General features: G+C 34.0%; 1 protein-coding gene and 1 long non-coding RNA gene across 2 annotated transcripts in view; one reads left to right on the top strand and one right to left on the bottom strand.

Moving 5' to 3' along the window:
• The window catches only part of LOC115219905 (vacuolar protein sorting-associated protein 13A), a 279099-nt gene that overhangs the window by 29560 nt on the left and 223291 nt on the right, over positions 1-26248 (bottom strand). The window contains exons 60-70 of the mRNA XM_036509534.1: positions 16170-16277; positions 14400-14486; positions 13957-14148; positions 10918-11051; positions 10563-10692; positions 7724-7846; positions 7515-7627; positions 5721-5877; positions 3816-3950; positions 2710-2791; positions 1396-1465 (exon numbers count right to left, since the gene is read on the bottom strand). Of these exons, the coding sequence (XP_036365427.1) occupies positions 1396-1465; positions 2710-2791; positions 3816-3950; positions 5721-5877; positions 7515-7627; positions 7724-7846; positions 10563-10692; positions 10918-11051; positions 13957-14148; positions 14400-14486; positions 16170-16277 (1331 nt within the window). The remainder of the gene's footprint in view (positions 1-1395; positions 1466-2709; positions 2792-3815; positions 3951-5720; positions 5878-7514; positions 7628-7723; positions 7847-10562; positions 10693-10917; positions 11052-13956; positions 14149-14399; positions 14487-16169; positions 16278-26248) is intronic.
• On the top strand, positions 6491-12004 carry LOC118766231. Its single transcript, XR_005002136.1, has 3 exons — positions 6491-6630; positions 11507-11510; positions 11993-12004. It is a non-coding gene; the product is annotated as an uncharacterized LOC118766231 (long non-coding RNA).

Below are 26248 nucleotides of genomic sequence, written 5' to 3'. Positions count from 1 at the left end.
AATAATACTGCATGAGCATCCTGCATAGAGATATAGTTTAGGTAAATAAGTAATACTTGCACTAAAGCGATTGATGTAAATATAAGCCAAATGTTATCTCACACAGAGTGCTGCAGTATGATTACCATTGTTGTGTGCAGGCAGCTGAATGAATCATTGCCGTAATCTGGTTAAAGCGGTTGATGCAAATATATATTGAACCATTGTCATGTGCTAATTGCTGATCTCAGCCAAAATGATTATCGTCAATGCAACCTAGTTGCTTGATAAAAAATAAAGGTCATGGGGTTAATGAATGAATACTGTTACAGAAATCTAGAACTGCTTCAAGTTAGAAAGAATGAACAATAACAAAATATAAGTGTTCATCATCATTATCATTGTTTAATGTCCATTTTACATGCTGGCATGGGTTGGACAGCTTGGCAGGAACTCGCAAGGCCAGGGGTCTGTACCAGGTTCCACAATTTGTTTAGGCTTGGTTTCTACTAATGGATGCCCTACCTAATGCCAACCATTTTACAGAATGTACTGGTTGCTTTATATGTGGTACCATCACTAGTGTTTTTTATGTGGCACCAGCACTAGTACTTTTTATGTGGAATCAGCACCAGTACTTTTTATGTGGCATCAGCACTCACACCAATGCTTTTTATATTGCAGTTTGGTTTTAGGATCTCAATTCTGTTGTGGTGGGTAGGTTCAATATGTAAAAAATGAAGGTGAGAGATATATAATTGACATTCAATGTTAAGGAGGGCAAATCCCATAATTAAGATGTCATTTAAATATATCTATCGAAATACACAACCAGAAAGATGTTGTAGCATGTGAAAAAAATTAATGTAGTCATCCTTAAGATTTATGTAGTTAAACTGCCTCTGCCAATTAAAACATTGGGGTAAGAGGTTTGCTTCCCATTCACATGGTTTCAGTCATGCTGTGTAGTATCTTGGGCAAGTGTCTTCTGCTGTAGTTCTGGGCTGATAGAAACTGAAAGAAGCCCATCATGTGTGTGTTTTTGTTTCTGCATCCTGCCCCCCACAACTTGACAACTAGTGATTGTTCATGTCCTGCAACTTAGCGGTTCAGCAAAAGAAACCATTAGAATAAGTACAAGACTTACAAATAAGTATGGGGTTGATTTATTTGGACTAAAGTCCTTCAAGGTGATGCCCAAGCATGGCCACAGTCCAATGGCAGAAATAAGTAAATGATAAAAAGATATCAACTGCTTAAAATATCATTGAAATAGAAAATCCATCCTGTATATATGCTTCAAATGTTATAATATAAAAATAAAGATCTCACTAATAATAACGTTTACTGGTGTAATTCGGAAATGTTTAGAGTAAAGAAAGCAAATTCCAGAAACTATAAAGAAAGGCAACTTACTTGACTTGAACAATATTGCTGTGTTCATGTTTTCGTTGCATAATACTGATTTCTGTGAAAGGTTTAGGAACTGAAAGAAAAAGATGGAGGAAACCCAAGTCAAATCAATACACCTTAATGATTTAATGATTAAATTCTTGGTAAAAATAAAGAAGTAAATGTTTCTTAAAAAGCAGAGAGGCTTACAAGGAGCAATGTTCAGTACTGATTTTTATGATCTTGAGAATATTTGATATACATATGGCACTGTAGTCTATCACAAGTAATATTACTATAATAATCTGGTATATATTCTAGACTGTTAGGTGAGGCACATAAAAATAAATATTCTGCTTCATGAAAAAAACAAACAGCCCACCCACCAAAACAAAAACATGAAGCAAATCTGAATGGAATCAAGAGTTTTAAGTTGAGTACAATATTCATGTCCAACTGATACCAGCATGGGAGACGGATGTTAAATGATGATGATAATAATGATTGTGCAATCAATGGAGTCCCAAATTTAACATCATATAGTTACACTGTAGTGCAACAGTGCAAAATCGACACAACCAATTTTAATGTGATTTGGAAAAGAATGCTGTTTTATCCTATGCCATTGTGCAATCTCATTCAAATATCAACTACACTAAACTCATTCAGTTATTCTGATTACTCCGGGAGGTGGAGGGAGGTCAGGTTGTGGTGCAAAAATGGCTTTGAGAATTGCAATATTACAAACACATGAAGATGGCAGCTGGTAGAATTGTTGGCATGCCAGGCAAAATGCTTAGTAGCATTTTGTCTGACTTTACGTTCTGAGTTCAAATGCCGTTAGGGTCAACTTTGCATTACAAACTTTGAGGGTTGATGAAATAAGCACCAGTCGATATAATTGATTTACCCCTCTCCTGAACTTGCTGTTCTTGTGCCAAAATTTGAAACCAATATTACAAATACATGAATCACTGTATCACTGTACTGATCTGACTGTCAGCTGTTGTTTTACATTGATATCACAATATCTTTCATCAAAATGGAGCATTTGAATGATGCCATCCTGCTGACTAGGTGGGAAGACTGAAATTCTTCTGAATGGAACACCAGTCCATTGTAGAGTTACCTATTTACAGATGAGCAGACTGGAGCAGTATGGAACAAAGAGTGTTGCTCAAGAACACAATGTACCACCAGTCTGGGAAATGAAACCATGATTTTGTGATCATGAGAGCAACATACTATCTACTAGGCCATGTACCTTCACAAATACATGAATAAACAAATAAATAAATGAAAAAAAAAGAAAAACTGAAATGTTTTATATTCACTAACCACTATCAGCTGCTACAGATTTTGGAGGTGGAATTGGTGCCAAAACAGTTGGAAAAACTGCTCCACTGATTTGGTTATCCAACTGAAATAGAAAATCAGATTATGAAGATTAGCAAAGAACTAGTACAATAATGATTATTCTTTAATTCTTATATGATTATATTTCTAATAACAACAGATGAATTATTATGTTTCAATAAATTTTTTGAAATAATCCAGAATTTAAAATGGTTGTTTTAAGATAATGAGTCATTAATAACATTAAAAATGTTATTAATCTTAACCCCTGCCAGTCCAAAGCATTTTTATAATTTGTCCTCAATGTCCATGCTTGTTTTCAGACTTAAAGTTAGCTCTTGTTTCATACATCCTAAGTCATATAAAACTTTTTCATAAGTCCTAAGAGAATGTGTATCATATATGATGCATGGACACCATAGAAATATGTTGTGTATCATATGTAATACACAGGAAAGGCAAAGGATAAATTTACAAATACATATTTCTAGTCTAGGACTAAGTACATATTCAGGAATAAGACACCTGATGATGTCAGAGATTAGTCAGATTCAAACATAATGTAAATGTAGAAGTAAAAACATACACTAAAGATGAGGTTAGTAGATAGGTGATTTAAAAAAAAAATACAATTTTAAGTTTTACTTCCTCAAATCTGTTGTTATTGCTTATGAGGTAAAATATCAGTTGACATTTTTAATTTAAATATGTAAATTTTGATACAAATAATTTTAGGTAAATTGGTATCAGAGTGTCAAAGGCTGTCTCAAGTGATATTGTATTGGAAGGGTTAAAGAAATAGGTGGGTGGTTGAAAAAGAAAAAGCTAAGAATGTATTAACCCTATTGTTACCAAATTTTTGTTAAACTATACTGTTTTTGTTTCAATTAATTTTGAGAATGATGGAGAATTCAGTGAAATAAGTGTCATTATTAATCAGGTTTATGGAACATAAATTAACAAGAAATTTTGATGGTAGGTTTTAACTTCGATCACTTTAAAACAAGAAGATTGATTCATCAAATGAGAGGTGGTTCTCAGGTGGGTTGGTATCAAAAGGGTTAAAAAGTAGCAGAGTCATGGCTTACCTGGAGACGATTAATTTTAGCATGCAACTGTAGTTGATGAGGAGAAGTTTTATATTGTAACCAGATTCCATCCTGGAAGCTTCGTCTAATGATGCGTTTGTTCGGTTTAGTCATAATCATGTCTTTGAAATCAACCTGAGATTTTAAAAGAGAATGTGTTAATGTGACAACTAATAAAAAAAGTAACAATGGGGACTCCCTCACCCCCAGACATTATGAAGATGATAATGTATGTATGGATATATATATCCTTTCTGCTCTAGGCATAAGGCCTGAAATTTTTGGGGAATGGACCCTGAATGGAAGAAAGACAAAGTCAACATTGGTGAAATTTGAACTCAGAGAGTAAAGACAGATGAAATGCCACGAAGCATTTTTCCCAGTGTACTAACAATTCTGGCAGTTCGCTGCCTTACATACATGGATATATATCAGCACAAGATCTACAACTGTGAACAAAAATAGTTGTAAAAAAAAAAATTGGAGCTCAAGAAAACAGAAATGAACACACACAGGTACAGACCCCCACCTCATACACATCCACATAAATAATAATTGTTTCAAATTTTGACACAAGGTCAACAATTAGTCAATTATATAGACCCCAATTCTTGACTAGTAATTTATTTTATTGACTCTAAAAGAATAAAAAGCAAAGCTGACCTTGGTGGGATGAGAGCTCAGCAGCATACACAAATAATAACAAACATTACTAATAATATGCATAATTTATTGAAAAATGTCAACAACATCATCAATTTAACATTCACTTTTTCATATATGCATGGGTTTGATGGGGTTCATTGAGGTAGATTTTCTATGGATGGATGTCTTTTCTGTTGCCAACCTCACCAATTTTCAAGCAAGGTAATATTTCCCAATGGTCGGACATAGTCTTGCAGAATATTGGAAATGAATGACACTGCTTGTATGACATTACCAACAATTTCACACCTATCACATGATGTCAAGACAAGAACACACACACACACACAATGGGCTTTTATCCAGTTTCTATCATTAAATCCACTCACAAGGACTTGGTTGGCCCATGGGCTTTAGCAGAAGATACTTGCCCAAGAGGTCATGCAGAGGGACTGAACTTCTTACTATAAAGCCATACTGCCACCAATATAAATGTGTTAAATAACATAGAACTTTTAATAGTGAAATGACCAACAAGATATTGAGGTAAATATTACTCAAAGTTGTGATGCATATGTCCTGTTTCCCAAAATGCTAATACAGCTAAAGAAAACAACCTCATAAATATTTATGAAACATTTAGTAGGTGGGATGAGTATATTGTTAAAAAAATATAGTTATTTGGTACCATCCTAAATTATTCTCAGAGGTAGAAGTACTAGAGTTAATTTGTTCAATTGAAACCCTTCAAAGAGGTTCCCCAGCATGGTCTCAGCCCAATGGTTGAAACAAGTAAAACAAAAGATAAAAGACAGCACTTCACAAGATTAAAAAAAAAAAATTGTACTTATATTTTGTACTATATAGGCACAGGAGTGGCTATGTGGTAAGTAGCTTGCTTACCAACCACATGATTCCGGGTTCAGTCCCACTGCATGGTACCGTGGGCAAGTGTCTTCTACTATAGCCTCGAGCCGATCAAAGCCTTGTGAGAAGCCCGTCATATATATATATATATATGTATGTATGTGTGTGTATATGTTTGTGTGTCTGTATTTGTTCCCCCAACATCACTTGACAAATGATGATGGTGTGTTTACGCCCCTCATAACTTAGTGGTTCGGCAAAAGAGACCGATAGAATAAGTACTAGGCTGACAAAGAATAAGCCCTGGGGTCGATTTGCTCGACTAAAAAGTGGTGCTCCAGTATGGCTGCAGTCAAATGACTGAAACAAGTAAAAGAATAAAAGAATACTTACTTCAAATTTATTTTCTAAAGTCTTGCGAGACGAAGCTGCTGCATTACCTAGAGTAAGTTCGTTGAGATATTTTTGGTAACCATCCTCCAAGTAGGCACATGACTTCAAATTCAAGGCTTTGAACCGTTTTTTCTTTTCCTCCCAAATAACACCAGAACTAAAAATGAATCGTAAGCCAATTTCAATATCTCAGTTAAAAATATAAAATAAGGAAATACTCTGTAGGATGAAGACACACCAAATTGTTGCACATGGAAGAATGTTAAATTTAAAACAGATACAATAGACTAAACTGGCACAATAGAACCTGGGAAATCATTACATTATGTGATGTGATGCCAGTTGTCCAATCCATGCCAATATGGAAAATCTATGTTAAACTGTGATGATGGTGATTATGTTTATATATGTATATATATATATATATATATATATATATATCATCATCATCTTCGTTTAACGTCCGTTTTCCATGCTAGCATGGGTTGGATGGTTCGACTGGGGTCTGGGAAGCCAGGAGGCTGCACCAGGCTCCAGTCTGATCTGGCAGTGTTTCTACAGCTGGATGCCCTTCCTAATGCCAACCACTCCGTGAGTGTAAGGGGTGATTTTTACGTGCCACCGGCACAGGTGCCAGGGGAGGCTGGCAACAGCCATGATCAGTTGGTGCTTTTTACAAGCCACCAACACGGTGCTGGCATTGGCCATGTTTGGAATGGTGCTTTTTACATGCCACCGGCACAGGTATCACAACTACAATTTCCATATATATATATATATATTGATATTTTGCTTAGACTCTGTGAGGCTAATGACCTAGTGTAGAACTCAATATACATGTGCTTCAGAATGAAGCATTAGTTGAGTAGAGAACAGTTATAAGAAAATGAGATGACAAAGGAATAAATGAGTTATTCTTTTGTCATCTCAATTTTTTACACACACACACACACAATGTCACATCATAAAATAAATGTGCACACACACAAATTGTTACAAGAAAAAAATTCACCTCAAGAGGCAAAAGTTACATTAGCATGAGGGCAAAAAATTTCTAAACAAGATTGTATCATATCTCTTCCCAAAAATATGGTTGAAAAATATTTAATGTATGTACATGTGTGCATGTGCACGCATGTATATATATATATATATATATCCCATCATCATCATTCAATGTTTGCCTTCCATGCTGGTATAGATTGGACAGTCTGACAGCAGCTGGCAAGCCAGAGGACCATGCCAACCTCTGCTGTTTGCTTTGACATGGTTTCCGTGGCTGGATGCCCTTCTTAATGCCAACCACTATATTGAGTGTACTGGGTGGTTTTTATGTAGCACGAGCACTAGTGTGGTCATCAAGTGACTTACAAGAGAATACCCCTCAACTGATGGGGCAGGGGCAGTAGTACTGAGGAAAACAGCTTTGTGCCAAGAGATGAGAGGTTATAGTATGATAAGGGGACAGAAACAGGTGTCTTGCTGTAGAGGAGATATATGGCTAACCCTATGCTGAACTAAATGAGATGTGAACTGTATATTCTATGAGTCACAAAGGACTGCCATGAAATATATATTATATGAACTATAGTATGATACCATGAAATGTATATTTTATAAGTTACAGAAGGATGCTGTGAAACTTGCTGTTAGAATTAAAGTGAGAAATCATGAGAACCATAAAATGTGTGCTGTACCAACCCCAGTAAGCTATTGTGAAATGTTTATTCTAACACTTGTTACTAAGTAAAGTAAAATGTATGGAAAGCTGCAAAAAGCAACAAGATTACATACCTGGTGATACCTAGATAGGCCACTTCTGTCTGGTTGTAATTATTTACCAAAGACAATCCTAATCCAAATATAAACAAGTTGATTTCTTGTTCAATTCGCTCAAGTTCACCAGCCTGCAGATTAGATACAGAATTAGAATAACATTTTATACAATCTTGTCTTTAAGAAGTTTTTAGTGTCTAGAAAAAAAGCTTAAAAAATCTGTTTACCTGTTGAGCAATGGTAACCAGAGCTAAATCTTGACTGAATAATAATACACGTTGCATTCCATCCAAGAAAGATACCCAATACACTTTGGTATCATTGTCTGCAAAGAATTCTCCAATTCCATCCTGAAATTAGAAATAGAATTGATTATAATATCTCATAGCATAATAAATGGAGTGGCTGTGTGGTAAGTAGCTTGTTTACCAACCACATGGTTCCGGGTTCAGTCCCACTGCGTGGCACCTTGGGCAAGTGTCTTCTACTATAGCCTCAGGCCGACCAAAGCCTTGTGAGTGGATTTGGTAGATGGCAACTGAAAGAAGCCTGTCGTATATATGTATATATATGTGTGTATGTATATGTTTGTGCGTCTGTGTTTGTCCCCCCAACATTGCTTGACAACAGATGATGGTGTGTTTACGTCCCCCGAAACTTATCGGTTTGGCAAAAGAGACCGATAGAATAAGTACTAGGATTACAAAGAATAAGTTCTGGGTCGATTTGCTCGACTAAAGGCGCTGCTCCAGTATGGCTGCAGTCAAATGACTGAAACAAGTAAAAGAGTAAAAGAGTATATGTCCAGAAAAATACAACTGTTGCTGCTGTTGTTGTAATTCTTAATGCAAAGATTGAAGTTCGGTCTTTTTTTAGAGATATGGAAATCATGTTCCCAGCTCCCAGTTCACAAACCAAGACACATTTAATATAGAGATATATTATAGAGGGGTGTTACAGTTGATTAGCCCCAGGTTAAATTTGATTGGTTATATTTTCCTCTAGCCAGATGGTTCTCAACCATTTTTTACCTATGGACCCCTTGTTTACTATTTTATTCTGGCGGACCCTAATAGCCAATACGTACCCATAAAACTAATTTTATGGGTACGTATTTCAAAATTCGTATTTTGTTATTCATTCATTTGGTTGTATAGGCTGAATTATATAAAATGCTAGAGAAACAAATCAAGCAGTTTCTTGCAATACATATATTTAAAGCAAAACTTTTCATGGACCCTTATAATACTACTGTGGATCTCCAATTTGCTATTTTGCTAGCTTAGACCCCAAAAATCTTATATGGATCCCTGTTGAGAACCACTACTCTAGCTGATAAAAGGCACATGAAAACAGCTATGAATTGGGTACCATATGTTGGCAGGTGTTAAAAGGGTAGGTTGAAGATCACTTGGTGGTGGACATTTTAAGATAACCTTGAAAACAGTTAATGTTATGTGGAATGGATATGCAAGAGTAGCAGCCAACTGAACCCTGTGGAGGAAGCTTGCTGTATAATGTAGGACAACCTAAAGCTTAAGAGATTTGACAGAGTAGATCTATGATCAAAGGCTTCCAGCTGTGATCACCTGCTTTGTTTTTGAAGACAGTGTAATGAGGACTACATCAGTTAATGAGCATTTCCTTTATTAATGATGATAGGATCTTATTTGAGGGAAATTTGACTGTTATCTCTTGCAGGTTAAGTGATCCCACAGATACTCCGTTGTTGGTTTTTTATAGTTGTACTTTTATGATCAAAGGTATTTTATTTATTCCAACTACTTAAAATATTTTTGAAGACATTGTGTCTAGAACTACATTATTCATATGTCTCCTTCTTGTATTTACCCCTTTAGCATTTAAACCAGCCATATCCAGCCAAAATATACCTGTTTTATGCTCAAACTGAGCAAATCTGGTTTTTCCTACCTTACTCTACAATGTCATTTTAAAACTAAACAATCACATCATTGAAATCTTGAAGCTACGTAATATTGTATGAATAATTCAAAACAACATGAATAAATAAGCATTGCATTTGACAGATTAATCTGAATGCTAAAGAGTTAAGAGGGTGTGATTTGAAAGAGATTTAGTTGCTATTTCTAGCAGGTTAAAACGATCTTGCAGAGGCTCACTTGCTGGTCCATTTAAGGTGGAATGAGAACCTATGATGGCTTACTTGATAAAAATTGAGCAAGTAGTCAATGTATTGGCAGTTCATATTATGTCACCAGTGATGTCTCCAAAGTCCATCCCCTCCTCACCATGGTGGGGACGTTGGCAACGGGTAGTGTCAGAGCTATGCCGTCGGGAACTTCGGTTCCTGGTAGGGCCACCCAAGGCGGATTGGTCTGACACCGAGTGGTATTAGGGCCAAAACCCAGCAGATGGGGCTCTGGTGAAAATCCTCGGAGTGTCTACTTCGGCAACTGGCGGCTCCTCGGTCGTTCTGCCCCTGCGTCTGCAGACAATCTATGGCAAACAGGATGTCTCTACATGCGGGATTATTGGGGACCGCTTGTCAAATCCACATATTCCCACGAAACTTCTTCCATGAATTCTCAATGGCGAATACAATGCCTCGAGGGTGGTGGAAGAAGCCGACTCAACCCGCTCAGAGTGAACGTCACCACAAGTACAAGTAAGTACACCAGTGGTGCATTATAGCTGTGATCAACTGCACAATCCATCATACAATGGCTCACTGCTGTAGACAATAATGAACATTAAAATTAGGTTGCAGTGTCGAGTTCAAGTCCTTCAGTGGTCCATAGGAAGTAATGACATAATTCTACTTTCACTTTTATGTCTACTTTAAAGCAGTATAACAAGAATTAATCTTTTGGAATATAATCCAGCTCCTCATTCGTATTTTCTCTAAAAATTATGCCACCCCTTATAATATTTCTCCTTATGATGTTACTTAATACAATTACCATGTATTTCAAATATTCCTGAAATATTTCTTTCTCCCATACAGACACACACACACACACACACACACACACACACATGTGCTGTCTCTCTCTCTCTCTCACTCCCTCTCTGATTCTGACATACCTGAGTGAGATTATTCTTTAATTCTTTGGTAGTTCCACATGTCCAGATGAGTTCCCTGTTTCCTGAAGGATTTTCCCAGGTATATAGCATGGCTTGTTCTGATCCTAGCATATGGGTGGTTTTCACATCTCTAAACACACATAGGAAAATAACATATTATATATATATATATATATATATATATATATATATATATATCATCAATGATGATGATAATGATATATATATATATATATCCATACACAAGAATAAATAACAAAATTCAAAGGTGAGATAATTTTTTAAGTAATTAAAAAATATCTTGCTTTTGATGAAAATTTCAGCAAATTAAAATAAAGCAAACAGCATATCTTACTTCTGGCTAAACTGGACTGAACACCTATCGGTGTGGTTCACCAAAAGAACAGATGCCATACCAAGTTTGTAGTTGGTCAGTGTTGTAATAAAGGAAGTTTCTGTTATTTGGCAATCAATGTTGATTCCGCCATGCTGAAAAATAAGGATAGTTCAAAGATTTAAAAAGAAGTTAGTAAGAGCTATAATGGATTCAATATAAGTTGTAGTGAAAGTAAAAACAAAAGCAAAAACGATAAATGAACAAGAGATTATTCAAAGATTGCTGTATAGAATAAAATTGTGATTACTCATCATCATCATCATTTAGTGTCTGTTTCTTATGCTGGCATGTATTGGACAATTTGACAGGAGTAGAAATGTCCAGGCTCCAATTATCTGTTTTGGCATGGTTTCTATGGCTGGATGCCCTTCTCAATGTCAACCACTTTACAGAGTGTGTTGGGTGTTTTATACGCTACTGGTATGGCTGCTTTTATGTGGAAGTGGCACAAGTGCATTTTATGTGGCCCTGGTACATACAGAATAAAATGGGGTTTTGTGCAGAAATCATACTTAAGGTTGTCAGTGTGTGTAAGTTTAAACAGCAGTTATGTATGGATGTATGAGGGGGTACCCAAAAGAAACCAGAATTTTGCAATATTATTTTATTCACTTAGTTTTACATGTTTACACTCTTATTGCCTTCAAAATATTCTCCATTTGAAGCAATGCATCAGTCCAGATGCATTTTCCACTATTTGATGCAGTACTGGAACTCTTGCGAAGCGATGCCTTTTAACACCTCTGTCATTTCTTTCTTCACCTCTTCTACATCTGCAAATTCCACAGCATCAGCTTTCCTCACCAGTGATGACCTTGGAGAAAAGGTCTGGACCAACTTCCAACTGTTCTTTCATTTCCCATGTATTCAGTCATGACCGCTGTTGATCTTCCGTGAGCAAGTGAGGCACAAATTTTGCTGCAACTCTTTTCATTTGCAATTCTTTTCTCAAAATTCATTGGCAAAAGCTCCAGGACACAACAGTCATGTCAACAAGTTTGTCAATTGTTTGGTGACGGTCTTCCAAGATCAGTTCATGAATTTTCATGAGGTTTTCATTTGTTCAAGAGGAGGACTGTTGTCTTGAATGAAGTTGGTCTTCAAGCAACAAGTGACCATTCCTAAAGCATGGAAACCACTCTTAAGCTTGTGTTTTGCTCATGACAGTGTCCTTGTAAGCTGTTTGAAGCATGTGAAGTGTTTTGGCTGTCGTTTGCCCTAGCAGACGACAGAATTTCATGGAAGCATGCTGTTCCTTCATTTCAGCCATTGCAAAAATCAATGAACAAGGGAGATGCACTGCAAAACAAAGATGCACCACATGGCAGTACGACTTCACTCACCACTGCCGGATGGACAGACTGATGCCTGAGGGTCGCATCAAGTGGCTTCTAGCAGCAGAAGCCTGAACTACAATGGGCTTGTCCCACAGAGAATGTTTCCAGTTACTTTTGGGTACCTCCTCATAAATTTAAAGAGCACATATGTTTGTTGATAACTAAGGGATTCTTTGATGATTACATTACAAATGATTGTAGTAAACATAAGATGAAGATTAAGATTAGAAAATGAACAATGGAGAAAGTTAACTAGAAAAAAGTACTGGGATTAAAGTAAGACTAAATAAGAGACCAGGTAAGACAAGCACAACAGTTAGAACTTTCAAGTGTCTAATACAGTAAGAAAAAGGGACCAAGTAAGACTGGTAAGAAACCAAGAAAAGCCAGTAGGGTAATAGGTAAGATTAGTAAGAAACAAGGAATATTAGTATACAATATATAAAATGAAACTAAATTTGACTTCCCATTTGAAGCTGTGTAATGTGCAAAAGAGAGGTATGGCCATGTGATGTGTATGGGTAAGGCAGCTGCATAAAGAAGTGCCAATCTCTAACAGTGGAGGAAATCTGTGGAAGAGGTAGACGCAGGAAGATGTGGGATGAGGTGGTGAAGTATGATATCCAGATGTTGAGTCTCACAGACACAATGACAAGTGATCAAGACTTTTGATGATTTGCTGTGCTTGAGAAAACACGTCAAGCTAAGTGTAATCATGGTTAATGCTGGTGACATGAAAGGCACTCGTGCCTGTGACGCGTGAGGCACCTGTGCTGGTGACATGTAAAAGGCACCCATACCAGTGACATGCAAAAGGCACCTAGTACACTCTATGGAGTGGTCGGCATTAGAAAGGGCATCCAGCAGTAGAAACAAAGCCAAAACAGACTGGAGCCTGATGCCCTGAGGCAGCTCTTTGGTTTATCAGTTCCAGTCAAAAACATTTAACCCAGGAAAATGGATGCTAAATGATGATGATGATAAAACTGTTATTGTTCTTGAGAAAGGCATGTACTCCTGTTTCCACTGTAATAATTTACGTTAAAAAAAATTAGTGAATTGTAGACATAGTGTTTGAAGGTAGTCAAGTGAAGAACAGTGTGTGAGGTAAAATGTGGTCATAAAGTGAAAGCTGATACAATCATGGGTCAAAGCCATTTAATTATCCTTCTAGAAAACATTGTTGATGTGGGTGTCTATGGGCATAGGTATGGCTGTGGGATTAAGAGGTCTGTTTTGCAACCATGATTCCAGGTTCAATTCTACTACACAGCAGTTTGAGCAAGTGTCTTCTACTATAGCTTTAGTTTGATCAATGTTTTGTGAATGAAATTTGGTAGGCAAAATCTGTGCAGAAGTTTGTGTGTGTGTGCATGTGTGTATTTGGTGTAATACATACATGTGTGTAAATGTTTTTTGGTCATGCATATGAGGTAAAGATGTAAACATTGTTGAGAAAACTGAAAAATCATTGTTTCCAAATAAAACTACTCTGCGTAGTATTAGTTTTACAGTGAGTTGCAATCCTTTGATATACTTGAAATATAAAGTGTTGTGAACCAATGGATTGGGCCATTAAAAACTTGTAACTATTGACAGAATTGTTCACTAAATATAATACAAAAAAAGAAAAGAAATATAGAAAAATAATACAAATTACATTGTTGTCCAATTTAAGAAGAGTTGAATGAGGTTTGTTTATGGAGAAGACATTGGTCTCTTCATTTGTATCAAGAACTTTGGCTTTCAATTCGATCTTTGTTGTCAGAGGCCAGAAAGGTATACATTGTTGTGGACGGATTTCAATCCAGCTAGATGGTTCAGTAGTTATTTCTTGAACTAAATATGTTAGCTGAAATTATACAAAATTGAGAAAAAAAAAAGGAATTTAACAACGGTTAGGTATATTGATTAATTATTTTATGTAAATGAAAACAGAAACACACACAAAAACAGTATTTATATGAAAAGAATATCAAAAATACATTGCATTTCATTTGAAGATTAATAATATATATTTTAATTATTTGAACAATGTACATTTATTAGATAAAACTTTTAAAACATTGATTGAAAAAATTTGCTCAGCAGCAACCATTTTACCTCTGAAGTATTTAACATCATATGGTATGGGGTGAAGGTTACGATTTTTGTTAAACCAGAGGAAGATAAACGGATGTTAACACCAACCTAAAGAAAAAGAGAGATAAATGTTTTAAATACATTTCGTAATTGTAACAATTATAAAACTTTCATGCATTCTTGTTTTATATAGAGTATACAAAGCAATAAGGACTTATTGTTCCAAATTTATAGGAGTTTAAGACATAAATATAAAGGAGCTGTATAAGAAGGATTTATTTTGATTATGCATAATGACAAATTTGTAAAAGTGTGTAATGCAAACTTAAGAGATTCCAATATATCATTGCTACTTATTTTATTGATAAAGGAAGAATGAAAAATAAAGTCAGTTTTAACTAGTTTTGAAATGAAATAAGAACCCTCATGTTTCAGTCATCATCACCACATTTAAGCAATAAAATGTCACAAAATATATTGCTATGCAGAGTTTTTTTAACATGCTTATGATGTTAGTTTTTAAACTATATACTGACAAGATTTCCAAATTATGGTATGTTAAACAGATAATAGATAAATTGCCCTAGGAAGAAGAAAGCAGTTTAAGTACAATAATAATACTTCCAGCATGATGGTGAATCTGTCCAGTTAGCCAGGTCAAATAAAGCAAACGGTTTCCAGCAGAATGAATTCTTCACATATATCAGCATCTATATATTCCTAATTACAAAGCAGTAATTTTCAACTTTGTTGGTCAGAATCCAAGCTCACTTTGCAACCACAGGGTTTTGGGTTCAGTTCCACTGCATAGCACTTTCGGCAAATGTTTTCTGTTTTAGCTTCAAGTCAAGCAATGCCCTGTGAGTGAATCTGGTTGACAGAAACTGTGTGGAAAGCCTATCACACACATATGTGTGCATGCATGCATGTATGTATATGTGTGTGTCCCCATCACTGCTTGAGAACTGGTGTTTACACCCCCATAACTTAGCAGTGTAGCACAGAGGCCAACAGAATAAGTACCAGACTTAAAAATAAGGTCTGGAGTCAAAAACCTTCAAGACAGTACCCTAGCATGGCTGCAGTTCAATGACTGAAACAAGCAAGAGGTTGAAAATATATATAGTCATTTGTTGTTTTGTTCTCTTATTGAACACTTGTGAGTGAATTCATCGAATATAAAGGAAACTAACAAATTGTTCTCCAACTGGATACTCCATATAGGAAAGAGGACTGAATCAATGTGGACATGCTTTTTGACAGAGACAAAGAGCTAGAAGAAACAACAAAGGTCATTCCATTCTATTCTGCCATCATTTTGCCCAGCATGCTAACAATTTTGCCAAATTGCCACCTTAAAAGTTCCTTCCTGAGTCATATAGACTCATAGCGCCAGTTTCCTGTTTCCCGTGGCGCATATATTCCCCACTGGATGAGATACTGGTCCATTACCAGCTGAGTGAGCTTCTGGCTCATCTGATAATAACGAATAAAGTTTCTTAATGAAAGAGGACTGGTGTTAAAACAGTCAAACACAGATCTTAAGAGATAAAGATTCATTTCTAACATGGTTTCAGTGACATCTGGAAATAACTATTGGTAATAGTAATGAAAACAAACGAGCTATTCTAAAGATATAGTCTGTCATATGATCTCTGAGACATTATCCCCAAAAGCATAATAATTGAGGAAATCTGATAATGTATACAACTGATAAATCAATTTAGTCAAATATTAGTAGATTTAAGAATAATGAATGTAATAAATAAAAAGAAAAAAAGAACTATTTACTTCATAGATTCCAGAAGCTTTGTTCTTGCACTGAACGGTACCAGAGCTTCCGACAGTATCCAGTGAAAACTTGTCAGACCATTCAGACTCTGCAACTTGGAGACAAGCCTAAAAATAAAAAAGAATTCAAAAATTCTATAGTAAAAATTTAATTTATGAATTATGATTTATGGTTATTAATTTATGATTTTCAATTGATCTTTGGGTCAAAGTGATAGAGAGAGAGGAGAGAGGAAGAGATGAAAAAAGAACAAAAGGATGGCTATAAAAATTTGGTGGTGAAAACTGAAAGATCTATGAAAAGGAAAAAAGTAAAATCATTACATTCTGATTATTTGCTTCACTTAAGATAATATTTTGAACACTACTTATTGATATTGAATAATCACAGCTAATTCTGTTTGTATATATCTCTAGAATGGAGATCAGGATCAAAAATTTACAAGCAAACAATAAAATTCCTCTGATATATGAAGTCTTGGCATTGAATTTGAGTGTCTGATCAGTATCCTGGAAATAGTCACTTATTTTTATGTATTTTTACTGAGAATATGCTACCTATGTTACTGATTGGCAGAAATGTCACTACATCAGTATTTGTTCAAGCTCTTTGTGTCCTGAGTTCAAATCCTAATGAGGTCAATCCTCCTCCTCCTCCTCCTCCAATGTCCATTTCCCATGCTGGCTTGAGTTGGATAGTTTGAACCAGAGTTGGCAAGTTAGAGAACTGCACCAGGTTCCAGTCTCACTTAGCTTGGTTTCTACAGCCTGATACCCTTCCTAACACTAACCACTTTACACTATGTGCTGGGTGTTTTTAATGTGGCACCCAAATAAGCACTTTTAAGTGGCACCAACACAAGTGCTTTTTTTTGTGGCACCAGCACAGGAATCTTGTAGGCCATCCCTCTTCCCCAGAGGGAATGGCCTTAGCACTAAATTAAGTCTCTGTCACATAGTGATAATCCCCACCCTGGTCTCAGAATCAGCTGCACTATGCTGAGAGAGGTACATGGAGGATGAGTCACAGTATCCCTTTCTTTTGAGACAGCCAGTTCACTGTTACAGAAGTAGAATGTAATCCACGATGCTTCAGTGGAGCATGGTACATTGTAATGATGTGATAATCCTGTTGCTTTCAATTTCAGGACTTTCAATACACCCAAGAATTTTTAAGTTAAGAAATATTTGCAATTGTAAAATTCAGCAAGTTACTTTCCAGACAAAAACAGAAGTTAAGATGGGAAAATTATCACATTATTAGACACTTGCAGACATATTTCAATTTGCTTGAGTTAAAATCTGTTTTCTTCAGAAGATTGTTACATTTATTTATTGTTTAAAACAGAAAAAAAAAATCATTACCATACTTTCCTAACCTATTTAGCAATGGTTAAACATCAACAAAATAATTACAAATAATTATTTAATACAGCAGATTTGTTATGTTATTTTGATTTAATTTTAGGTCTTTGTCTTAAAACACCATGCTTTTACATGGCAAAGTAACTGCAAATACTGCAGAACAAGTTAGATTATTTTCATCTAAAGATTGTGTGTGTGTGTGTGAGAGAGAGAGAGAGAGAGGAGGGGAGAGAGAGAGAGAGAGAGAGAGAGAGAGAGAGAGAGAGAGAGAGAAGTAAGTGAAAATGTCTATAACATCAAGAAACATTTGATTTCATTATGAATCATTGGCCTGCATGAATGGTCTATGATAATTCCGTTAATGAGAAAGCATCATTATCATCACCATTATTTGCCATCATTTTTAAGTGCAATAAATTAGAAGGGACGTTTTGAGGTAGTGTATTATAACTGGACGTCCTTTCTGATATCAATAAACCATGGAAAGATGTTAACAAAAACATTACTTTTTTTTATATATGGCAATGATTCATAATGAATGAAATGTTTAAGATATCCCATCTTTTTACTGCGTTAATTTAACTTCAATATTTAAAAAAAAAAAAACGAAACTCAATCCATTAGTTAATTCTTACATTGAAATACCTGGAAACAGAGAATTAATACTACAATTTGTTCAGAAATTTAATAAGCAACTGTTGTAAGAAATAATACAAAAATATTATAAATAAAGTAAAATTGATGTGAACAAATAATTGCTTTTTGTTTTAGAATTGAATGAAATATTTTCAATAAATTTATATTTACAATAGGGTTGTTCTGATTAATGATTATATTTAAACAGTGTTATTTGATTCACAAAGTAAATGGTAAAATATTGATTTTTTTTTAACATTCACAACATTTCTAAACTCCAAAAACACCATAAAATTCTGAGTAAATTTTGAATTAGAATTTCCAATAAATTAAAGATTTATTTCAATTAGAAATTAAGGTGACAATATTGATAAGTATATTTACTAAAAATTTACTTTACAAGAAATAGTAGTAGTGATAATAGTAGAGTTTAGTGTTTTCAAAAGAATTTGTCAACATACAATTTTACAAATTGTCAACAAATTTATTCCTTAAAGACTTGGAAATTTCAAAAGTTAAAAGTTATAATAAAGCTTAGGATAGTTTTATTTTTTTATTTAAACATTGAAACTTCTTTGTATGTTATAATCTCAGTTTTAGTAAGATATAACAAAAAACAAAATCAAAACATTAATAAACAATGAAATACAATCAAACTGTATTATATAAATGCACACACACACACACACACACACCACACACAAACACACACACACACAGAGGGTGTTCATAAATTATCTTTACAGTTTGAAGCATAGAGGATGAAAAAATAATTTATGGACACCTTCTACATATATAAGATTACAGGGCTCATTAAATCATTAGTGATTTTAGTAAGCACAGAAGATTGAGAGAAAAAAAACTGATAGAAAATGAACAAAGCCAAGTGCAAACATTAAATAATATAACAATAACAATACCCAACTGTAAAATACCACAATAATAAAAATATGAATATATAAAATACCATCATGCAGAGAAAGAGGCAATTTAATTACAATAATAATCTTCACTACAACATATAATAAAACAAAATGGAAGGAATAAAAAAAAGCAGAAATGAAAGGGGGCTTGTTGCAAAAAGCCAAGAACAAAGGCAAAAAACAGGTACAAAACATGGTTGACTAAATATATATAAATAAATACTATTTTTAACAGGAGGAAATTTATAGCATGATAATTCAGTAATAATTGACAGTATAACTCACACTTCAAATTCATATAAAAACAGTGAAATATGCATGCATATGTTGTATATGAGTGTGTGTGTGTATAGATATGTAAGTATATATATATATAAAACATACATATATATGTATGACTGCTACTGTTGGGTTTAGAGTTCTATGAAGATTATCATCATGGAGTCTGCTTCCAGTAGAATGGTTTGTCCACTACTGTACTTAGTAACACTACTTTATCATAGCATACAGAGAAAATGTAGGAGAAATTACAATAAACACCGTTTTTAGACATTAGATCTCTGTAACATAATGCAATAAAGTGTTCCTCAGATGATCCATTGTGGTTAAGCATCCAATTGCACTTGGAACATCCAATGCAGAGTTCTAAACAACTACAATAGCGAAGCATACATAGGAACAAACGATATAAACTCGAGTTTATCATAATTTCTCATATCTATCTGTTTATATATATATATATATATATATATATATATATATATATATATATATATATATAAATATATATATAAGGTCTGGTAGTGTGTAAAGTTAGGGTAATTTTCAGAAAAGCAGTCAACTTGAATACTAGGCTATCAACACTGTTGGGTTCCAAGCCAAAGCTGAAATTTCTCAGGTGTAGAAAATCCAAATTTCAAAATGATTTCTCTATAAAGAGGATTTGGCGAAGAGTAAATAATCCAGATGATAAGAAGACAAAACAAATTCTTTAACACATCTTTAATGATTTGTTACAATTGTTTCTGTACTAACTGAACAGACACAATTGTAAAGAAACATTAAAGATGTGTTAAAGAATTTTCATATATGTATACACCTGCTGGATGGTATTGTCATGTCACACATTGTGTCATGTTGATCCTCCTTGAAGATTGCTTTAAAGGCAGGTACACATATCTGCAGAATGGTCAGCTGCTTGTACGCTAATTCACTGAGCAGGTAATTCAACTGAATCCTCATCATAAAAACTACTAAGTTATATACCTTGCCCCTTTACAAACACCACATGTGCACACACACACACTTTTCATTGAGGGTATTGAAGTTAGATTTCTTCCCAGTTATTGACTGGTTTCATCTCAATAAATTGTACACATGTGTTGAGTTCTCTTTCTTAAAAAGACAGCCATACTTAGAATATATATATATATAATGTGTGTATATGTACACACACAAAAAATTCTTAAATCATATTTTAACTAATTTAACTGAATTTAAAATAAAATGAAATTGTAATTACTTATGAGATTATTAAACATTTCAAAGAAGATTTAAGAATTAACAAAACTAAAGTAATTCTACAAACATATATAATACTGGAAGATTATATACATAACATTATATATTTTGTAAATGAAACTCATAAAAGACATCAATGTTCAGCATTTATCTCTTCTGCGGGTGTATTTCTGCTATTACTAAGACCATGGCATTGTGGAACAGAAGTGTTTCTACACAAGCTTTAAGAAGTATCATTTTAATTCTATAATTGGCTGCAATACATTCAAAATATATAATAAAGCTTCCATGCTGTTATCTTTTCCTTTCTTTTTTACTTGCTAGGTGAAGAGGAAGGGACAGCACCCAATGCCTTTGCAGGTTTTCCAAGACTAGTGGAGCTGATTGACAGTTGTCAAGCAATATTCCTGTCTGTATGTTACATGCAAGATAAGAAAAATCCATGACAATAGGATCTATGATTCTAGGTGAGTAAGCTGGGTCCATGAAGGAGAGATTTCAATTTTCAATCATTTCCTTATTCAGGACAACATATTTTACTTTCTAAAAATTCTAATCTTCATGTCTATCCAGAGAAGGTGATAGTAAACCATTTCCACATACTCTCATGACACAGAATGATGACACCATAGCATGTTATGGCTTAAAAATCCCCAACCAGAACACATGATAAAATAGATTTTAATACCTAAAATAATCAATATAATGTGTTCTAAAGGGTATTAATAAAAGTGAAATGACTAGGACCGAGAACTGAAATATCTAATATAAATCACTAGAATATCAGGAGACAAGGGGTGATCTTAATCAAGGAGTTAAAACAAAATCATTAGATATATTAACTTAGAGGAAGAGAAATGCCCAACATTTTGGACTCTCTCTCTTTTAAAAGGATTATCTTAATATAGCTATATATTTTTTGCTCTGACTTATAAAACCCCATGACCTATGAATTAAAAGGGGCATTTGATCTGATAGATGCTTAAATGTCAGGTACTCTACATATAACATCATAGTGTTAAATGATAATTTGTTTATACATTAGTTGCTGTACTGCAGAACATGGAAACAACAGAATGCCTAGCTATATAAGTTTTATAACCTTTCAAAGTTGCATACTTTTAGACAAGTGTTTCCCAAGGTAGGGCATGGCAGTATTTTGGTGGGGAAGGGTTACATCAGAATGCAGTGTATGTAAATAACAAGTTAATAAATCTTGCAATAAAGTTTTGATTAAAACGTTTTTTGAAATTTATAGGCTACATATCAGTCTTTCCAATTCATGATGGAGTGCACATTTTTTTTTTAAATCAAAGATGGAGCAAAAAAGACTCTAAGAACACTGAGATCCTCCATTTTTTTTATGTATGTTTTTCTTATGAACATTAACCTATAAGAGTTCAGAGTACACATTTATTCCATTAACCTTGATCAGTTACCTCTATGTGCCATCCTTCTCACCAAACCAACTAATGTACAAAAGAAACATACAGAACATGTATATACATGTAGCTTTTAATCAATGATTGATAATCAGTACAAAACACCATATACCAGAAAAGAGAATAAAAAGTTGTTCCAAATACCAACTCTTATGCATGCATAATTTACAGGAAGTGTGCAGTAGTGTTTTTAGGGAGGTTCTCTGGGAGGAGCAGAAAGAGAAAAGAAGTAATGGGAAATATTGTGGTAACTAAACTGATATCGAGAGCATTTATATGTTATATTATTGAAAAATATTTATTGACAAGATAGGAGTGCAGTCATGTATAGTTCCATGTAATGGGAGAGTACATGAGAAAGATTAAGGTCTTTGGATTTGAAGAGAATAGGCATAAAGCATTACCTTAGTAGATGGTGAAAGTGAATGAGAAAGGTGATGGCTGTTGGGCATGAGCAGAGTACATGAGTATGAGCTAAGGAGGCTACTGACTGAGAATAATGGTAGAGAAAAGTAGAAGCCACTAGCTGTTTGTGGCTTAGAAGGCAAGTAGTCTTACAAATGAATATAAAATCTTGATGTGGGGTGAGAGAGGGAAGGAGGGAGAGAGAAAATATATATGATGACCAACAGAAAGTTTCTGTTGGTTTGAGGAGTTATACTCAAAACTATTGAGTGCAGTAGACGAGGTTCCATCATAAGTGATTGAGGAAATTACTGCATAAGTGCGTGTGTTCGTTAGTTTACCTTTGAAAATACACGTTCTGTTTCAGAAGTCTGAGAAAAAGCACAAGAAAGCAGCAATATATTAAATGAAAATTACATTGGCTCTAAATAGCTAGATTTTCCAATTAGATGATGGCTGAAGAAAAAATATAATTTTAAAAACATTGTTTTGTTGTAATCTTTCTTTTCTGAACCTTGGATAATTCCTAAATGTATTTTATTACTACGATACTAAGTTAAGAGAGAGTGTTGTTGGTGTTTGATTACAATAATAGTGCCTAATACTAATAGAAATGGTATTCCTTTTTAATAATCCAAATGGTTGACCTCAACCCAACTATTTTGTACTTCATTAGAGTTCTCTATATCAATGTACAACTGCAGCATGGATGACACATGTTAACCATCCCAAAATACACTTAAGCATTTATTATTTGTTACAGGGTACCAAAATTTTCAGCATGTGAACTGTCACCTAGTCACTGCATGTAATCTATGAGTTTTTGGGTTGCTAAATATATATCAGTGTTTATTTTAAGATCATATCACAGATTTATGATGACTTACAATTCAATAAATTTTAACTAAATGTCATTTAGCTTGAAACATCACTTTATACAAGATTTCTGTAACATTATTCTTAGTCAAGCTAAGGTAGTGAGCTAGCAGAATCATTAGAATGGCAGACAAAATGCTTAGCTGCATTTCTTCTGGTTTTACATTATGAGAGCAGAATAAAACAGGGGGTTCAATTAAACTCTTTATTATATGTCATGAATTACATAATCTTTACACATATTTCACTAGCATATATTAGTATGTCGCATGGCAATCAGTACCTAGATGACTGCCAGAAGATCTGGTGTTTCAAGGTAATTATATAACTATCTATAAGGATTACCATACAAGTACACACTAGTGAAACATGTGTAAAGGTTATGTAATTTATGGTATAATAAAGAGTTTAACTGAAGCTTCTGTTTAATTGTACTCTCTCATATATATATATATATATAATATATATATATATATATATATATATATATATATATATATATATAGAGAGAGAGAGAGAGAGAGAGGCACAGGCATGGCTGTGTGGTTAGGGAGTTTGCTTCTCAGCCACATGGTTTTTAGTTCAGCCCCACTGCATGGCACCTTGGGTAAGTGTCTTCTGCTATAGCCTTAGGCTGACTGAAGTCTTGAATTGAATTTGGTGGCTGGAAGCTTCCATTGTGTGTGTAAGTGCTTGTGCCTCCTAACAGAGAGGAGGAATATATATACATATATATATATATATATATATATATATATATATATATATATATATATATATATATATATGTATATATATATATGTGTATGTATGTATGTATAATATTAATACAAATGTTACTAAATCTTGAGTTTAGTCAATATTTTACCACTGAAAATAAGAAGCATGAGTGTAATATAGTGGCAAAAATCTTAGTGCAAAAATTTTGTACAGGTGCATATATCTAAGCGATAAAAGTATAAACAAAATTGAAATCAGAAGTTATCCTAGATAAGGTGTAAAAGCAAAAATTATATTTGTCAATTAGCAGTTTATTTTCAGTGATAAACAAGGATTTATAGCAATAACACAAGCAAATAACCATACAGTAAAATTGAAATATCTTAAGCATCAAAAAACAAACAAAAAAATTAAATTGCTTTCAAAATCCCTATCCAACAAATTAAGAATTTCTCATTTATGAACATAATTCAACATGGTTTCATTTCTAATATTTGTTTTTAAAAATTGGAAAGTCACAAGAATACAACTTTCCTTTTGGTGATTCAGGGAAATTATATGTGAAATAGAAAAAAATCTTGTAGCTTTTCATTGAAATCAAGTTGCTCAACCTGCGAGAAATAGTAGCTAAATCTCCCTCAAACAAAATGTCACTGCAGCGATTTCCAAACAGTGTCTCATGACACTAGCATGGCAATTATTGAATGAAGAAGTTATTACTACCCTTTTTTTTTAGGCAATTTAAATTTTAACTATAGGTGGAAATTTGTAAAATTTTCCTAATCCTTTTGTTACCATGTTTCTATTGAAATACATTGCCTTTGTTGCAAATGATAAAAATAAAAAAGGAAGAATTTTGTAAAATAACTTTGACATTATTAAGCTGGTGTTTGAAACATAAATTAATATGAAATTTTGTTGGAAGATTGTAGATTAGGTCATTTAAAAAAAGGAAGTTTGTGTAACAAAACCAGGGATAGTCTCAAACAGATTGGTATCAAAAGGATTAATACATTTTTTCTTGAGTGTGTGTTGTGAATAAACGGAAAAAAAAAACTAAGAACCACTGCCCTACTGTTGTAAAAAATTAGAGAGATTGATGTAGTCCTTATGACTAGATTATAAAGTCAGCTTTAACAGAGCTGATTTAAACAGGAACAACAACTTTAAATTAACACGAAGTTGATTTATCTAAAGGATTAGACAGAGAGATGAAAAACTAAAGTGCTATTTAGTAACAACTGTTAGCATTTTTAACTTGGATTTTCTTTCCTTGACTGATGCAATTAAATATTATCTACTTTGATTTAGTTGCTGCTATAAATTTTAGTAATGACAAATTAATTTATGTGAAACAACAATCAGAGAGAGAATTTTGTTAGAAATCAGAGATAAGAGGGTATAACTACATTTAGGTTTTATATTTTTGACATAACCAAAAAACTGATTTTTCTCTCCTTCATAGAAATTTTTTTTTTTTAATATATAATATTAAACTTACACCAAGGCTATCTAATTATAAGTTGACTACATTTGAAGCTTAACCAAACATGGGATCTCTTTTCCTCATAAGAAGATACTGAATCCAGTTCTTAAATATTTAATATTCAGATGGTAGATATTATTAAGTGGCAATAATATATATTTGTACAATGACAAGTCATCTTTAGAAAATGTGAAAATGTTTGAAATATTAGATGCAGGCATGGGTGTGTGGTAAGAAGTTTGTTTCCCAACCACATGATCTCAGGTTGAGTCCCACTGTGTAGCATCAAGGCCAACCAAAGCCATGTGAGTCATATTGGTAGATGAAAACTGAAAGAAGCTTGTCATGTGTGTGTGTGTATGCTTGTGTCTCCCTGTTTTGACACTGTGTGATTGTTGTAAATGAATGTCCATTTCCAATATTCTGCAAAAGCATGTCTGACCATGGGGAAATATTACCTTGCTTAGAAATAGACAAGGGTTAGTGACAAGAAGGACATTTGGCCATAGAAAATCTGCCTCAATAGACACCATCCAACCTATACAAGCATGGAAAAAGTGGATGTTAAAACAATGATGATAATTAAAATTATCACAAAAATTGAGTACAATTCCTATCAGCCATAATGTTCTTCTCCCCAGTTGTCCCTTCACTAACCATTACACCCAGTCTTTTGCTCTCCTCAACAAAACCCCTCAACTCTCT

The sequence above is a fragment of the Octopus sinensis genome, linkage group LG15 (assembly GCF_006345805.1).
Source record: "Octopus sinensis linkage group LG15, ASM634580v1, whole genome shotgun sequence".
Taxonomy (NCBI): Eukaryota; Metazoa; Mollusca; class Cephalopoda; order Octopoda; family Octopodidae; genus Octopus; species Octopus sinensis.
The sequence above is the reverse complement of the archived record's forward strand: the minus strand, read 5'-3'. Positions and strand labels throughout refer to the sequence as shown.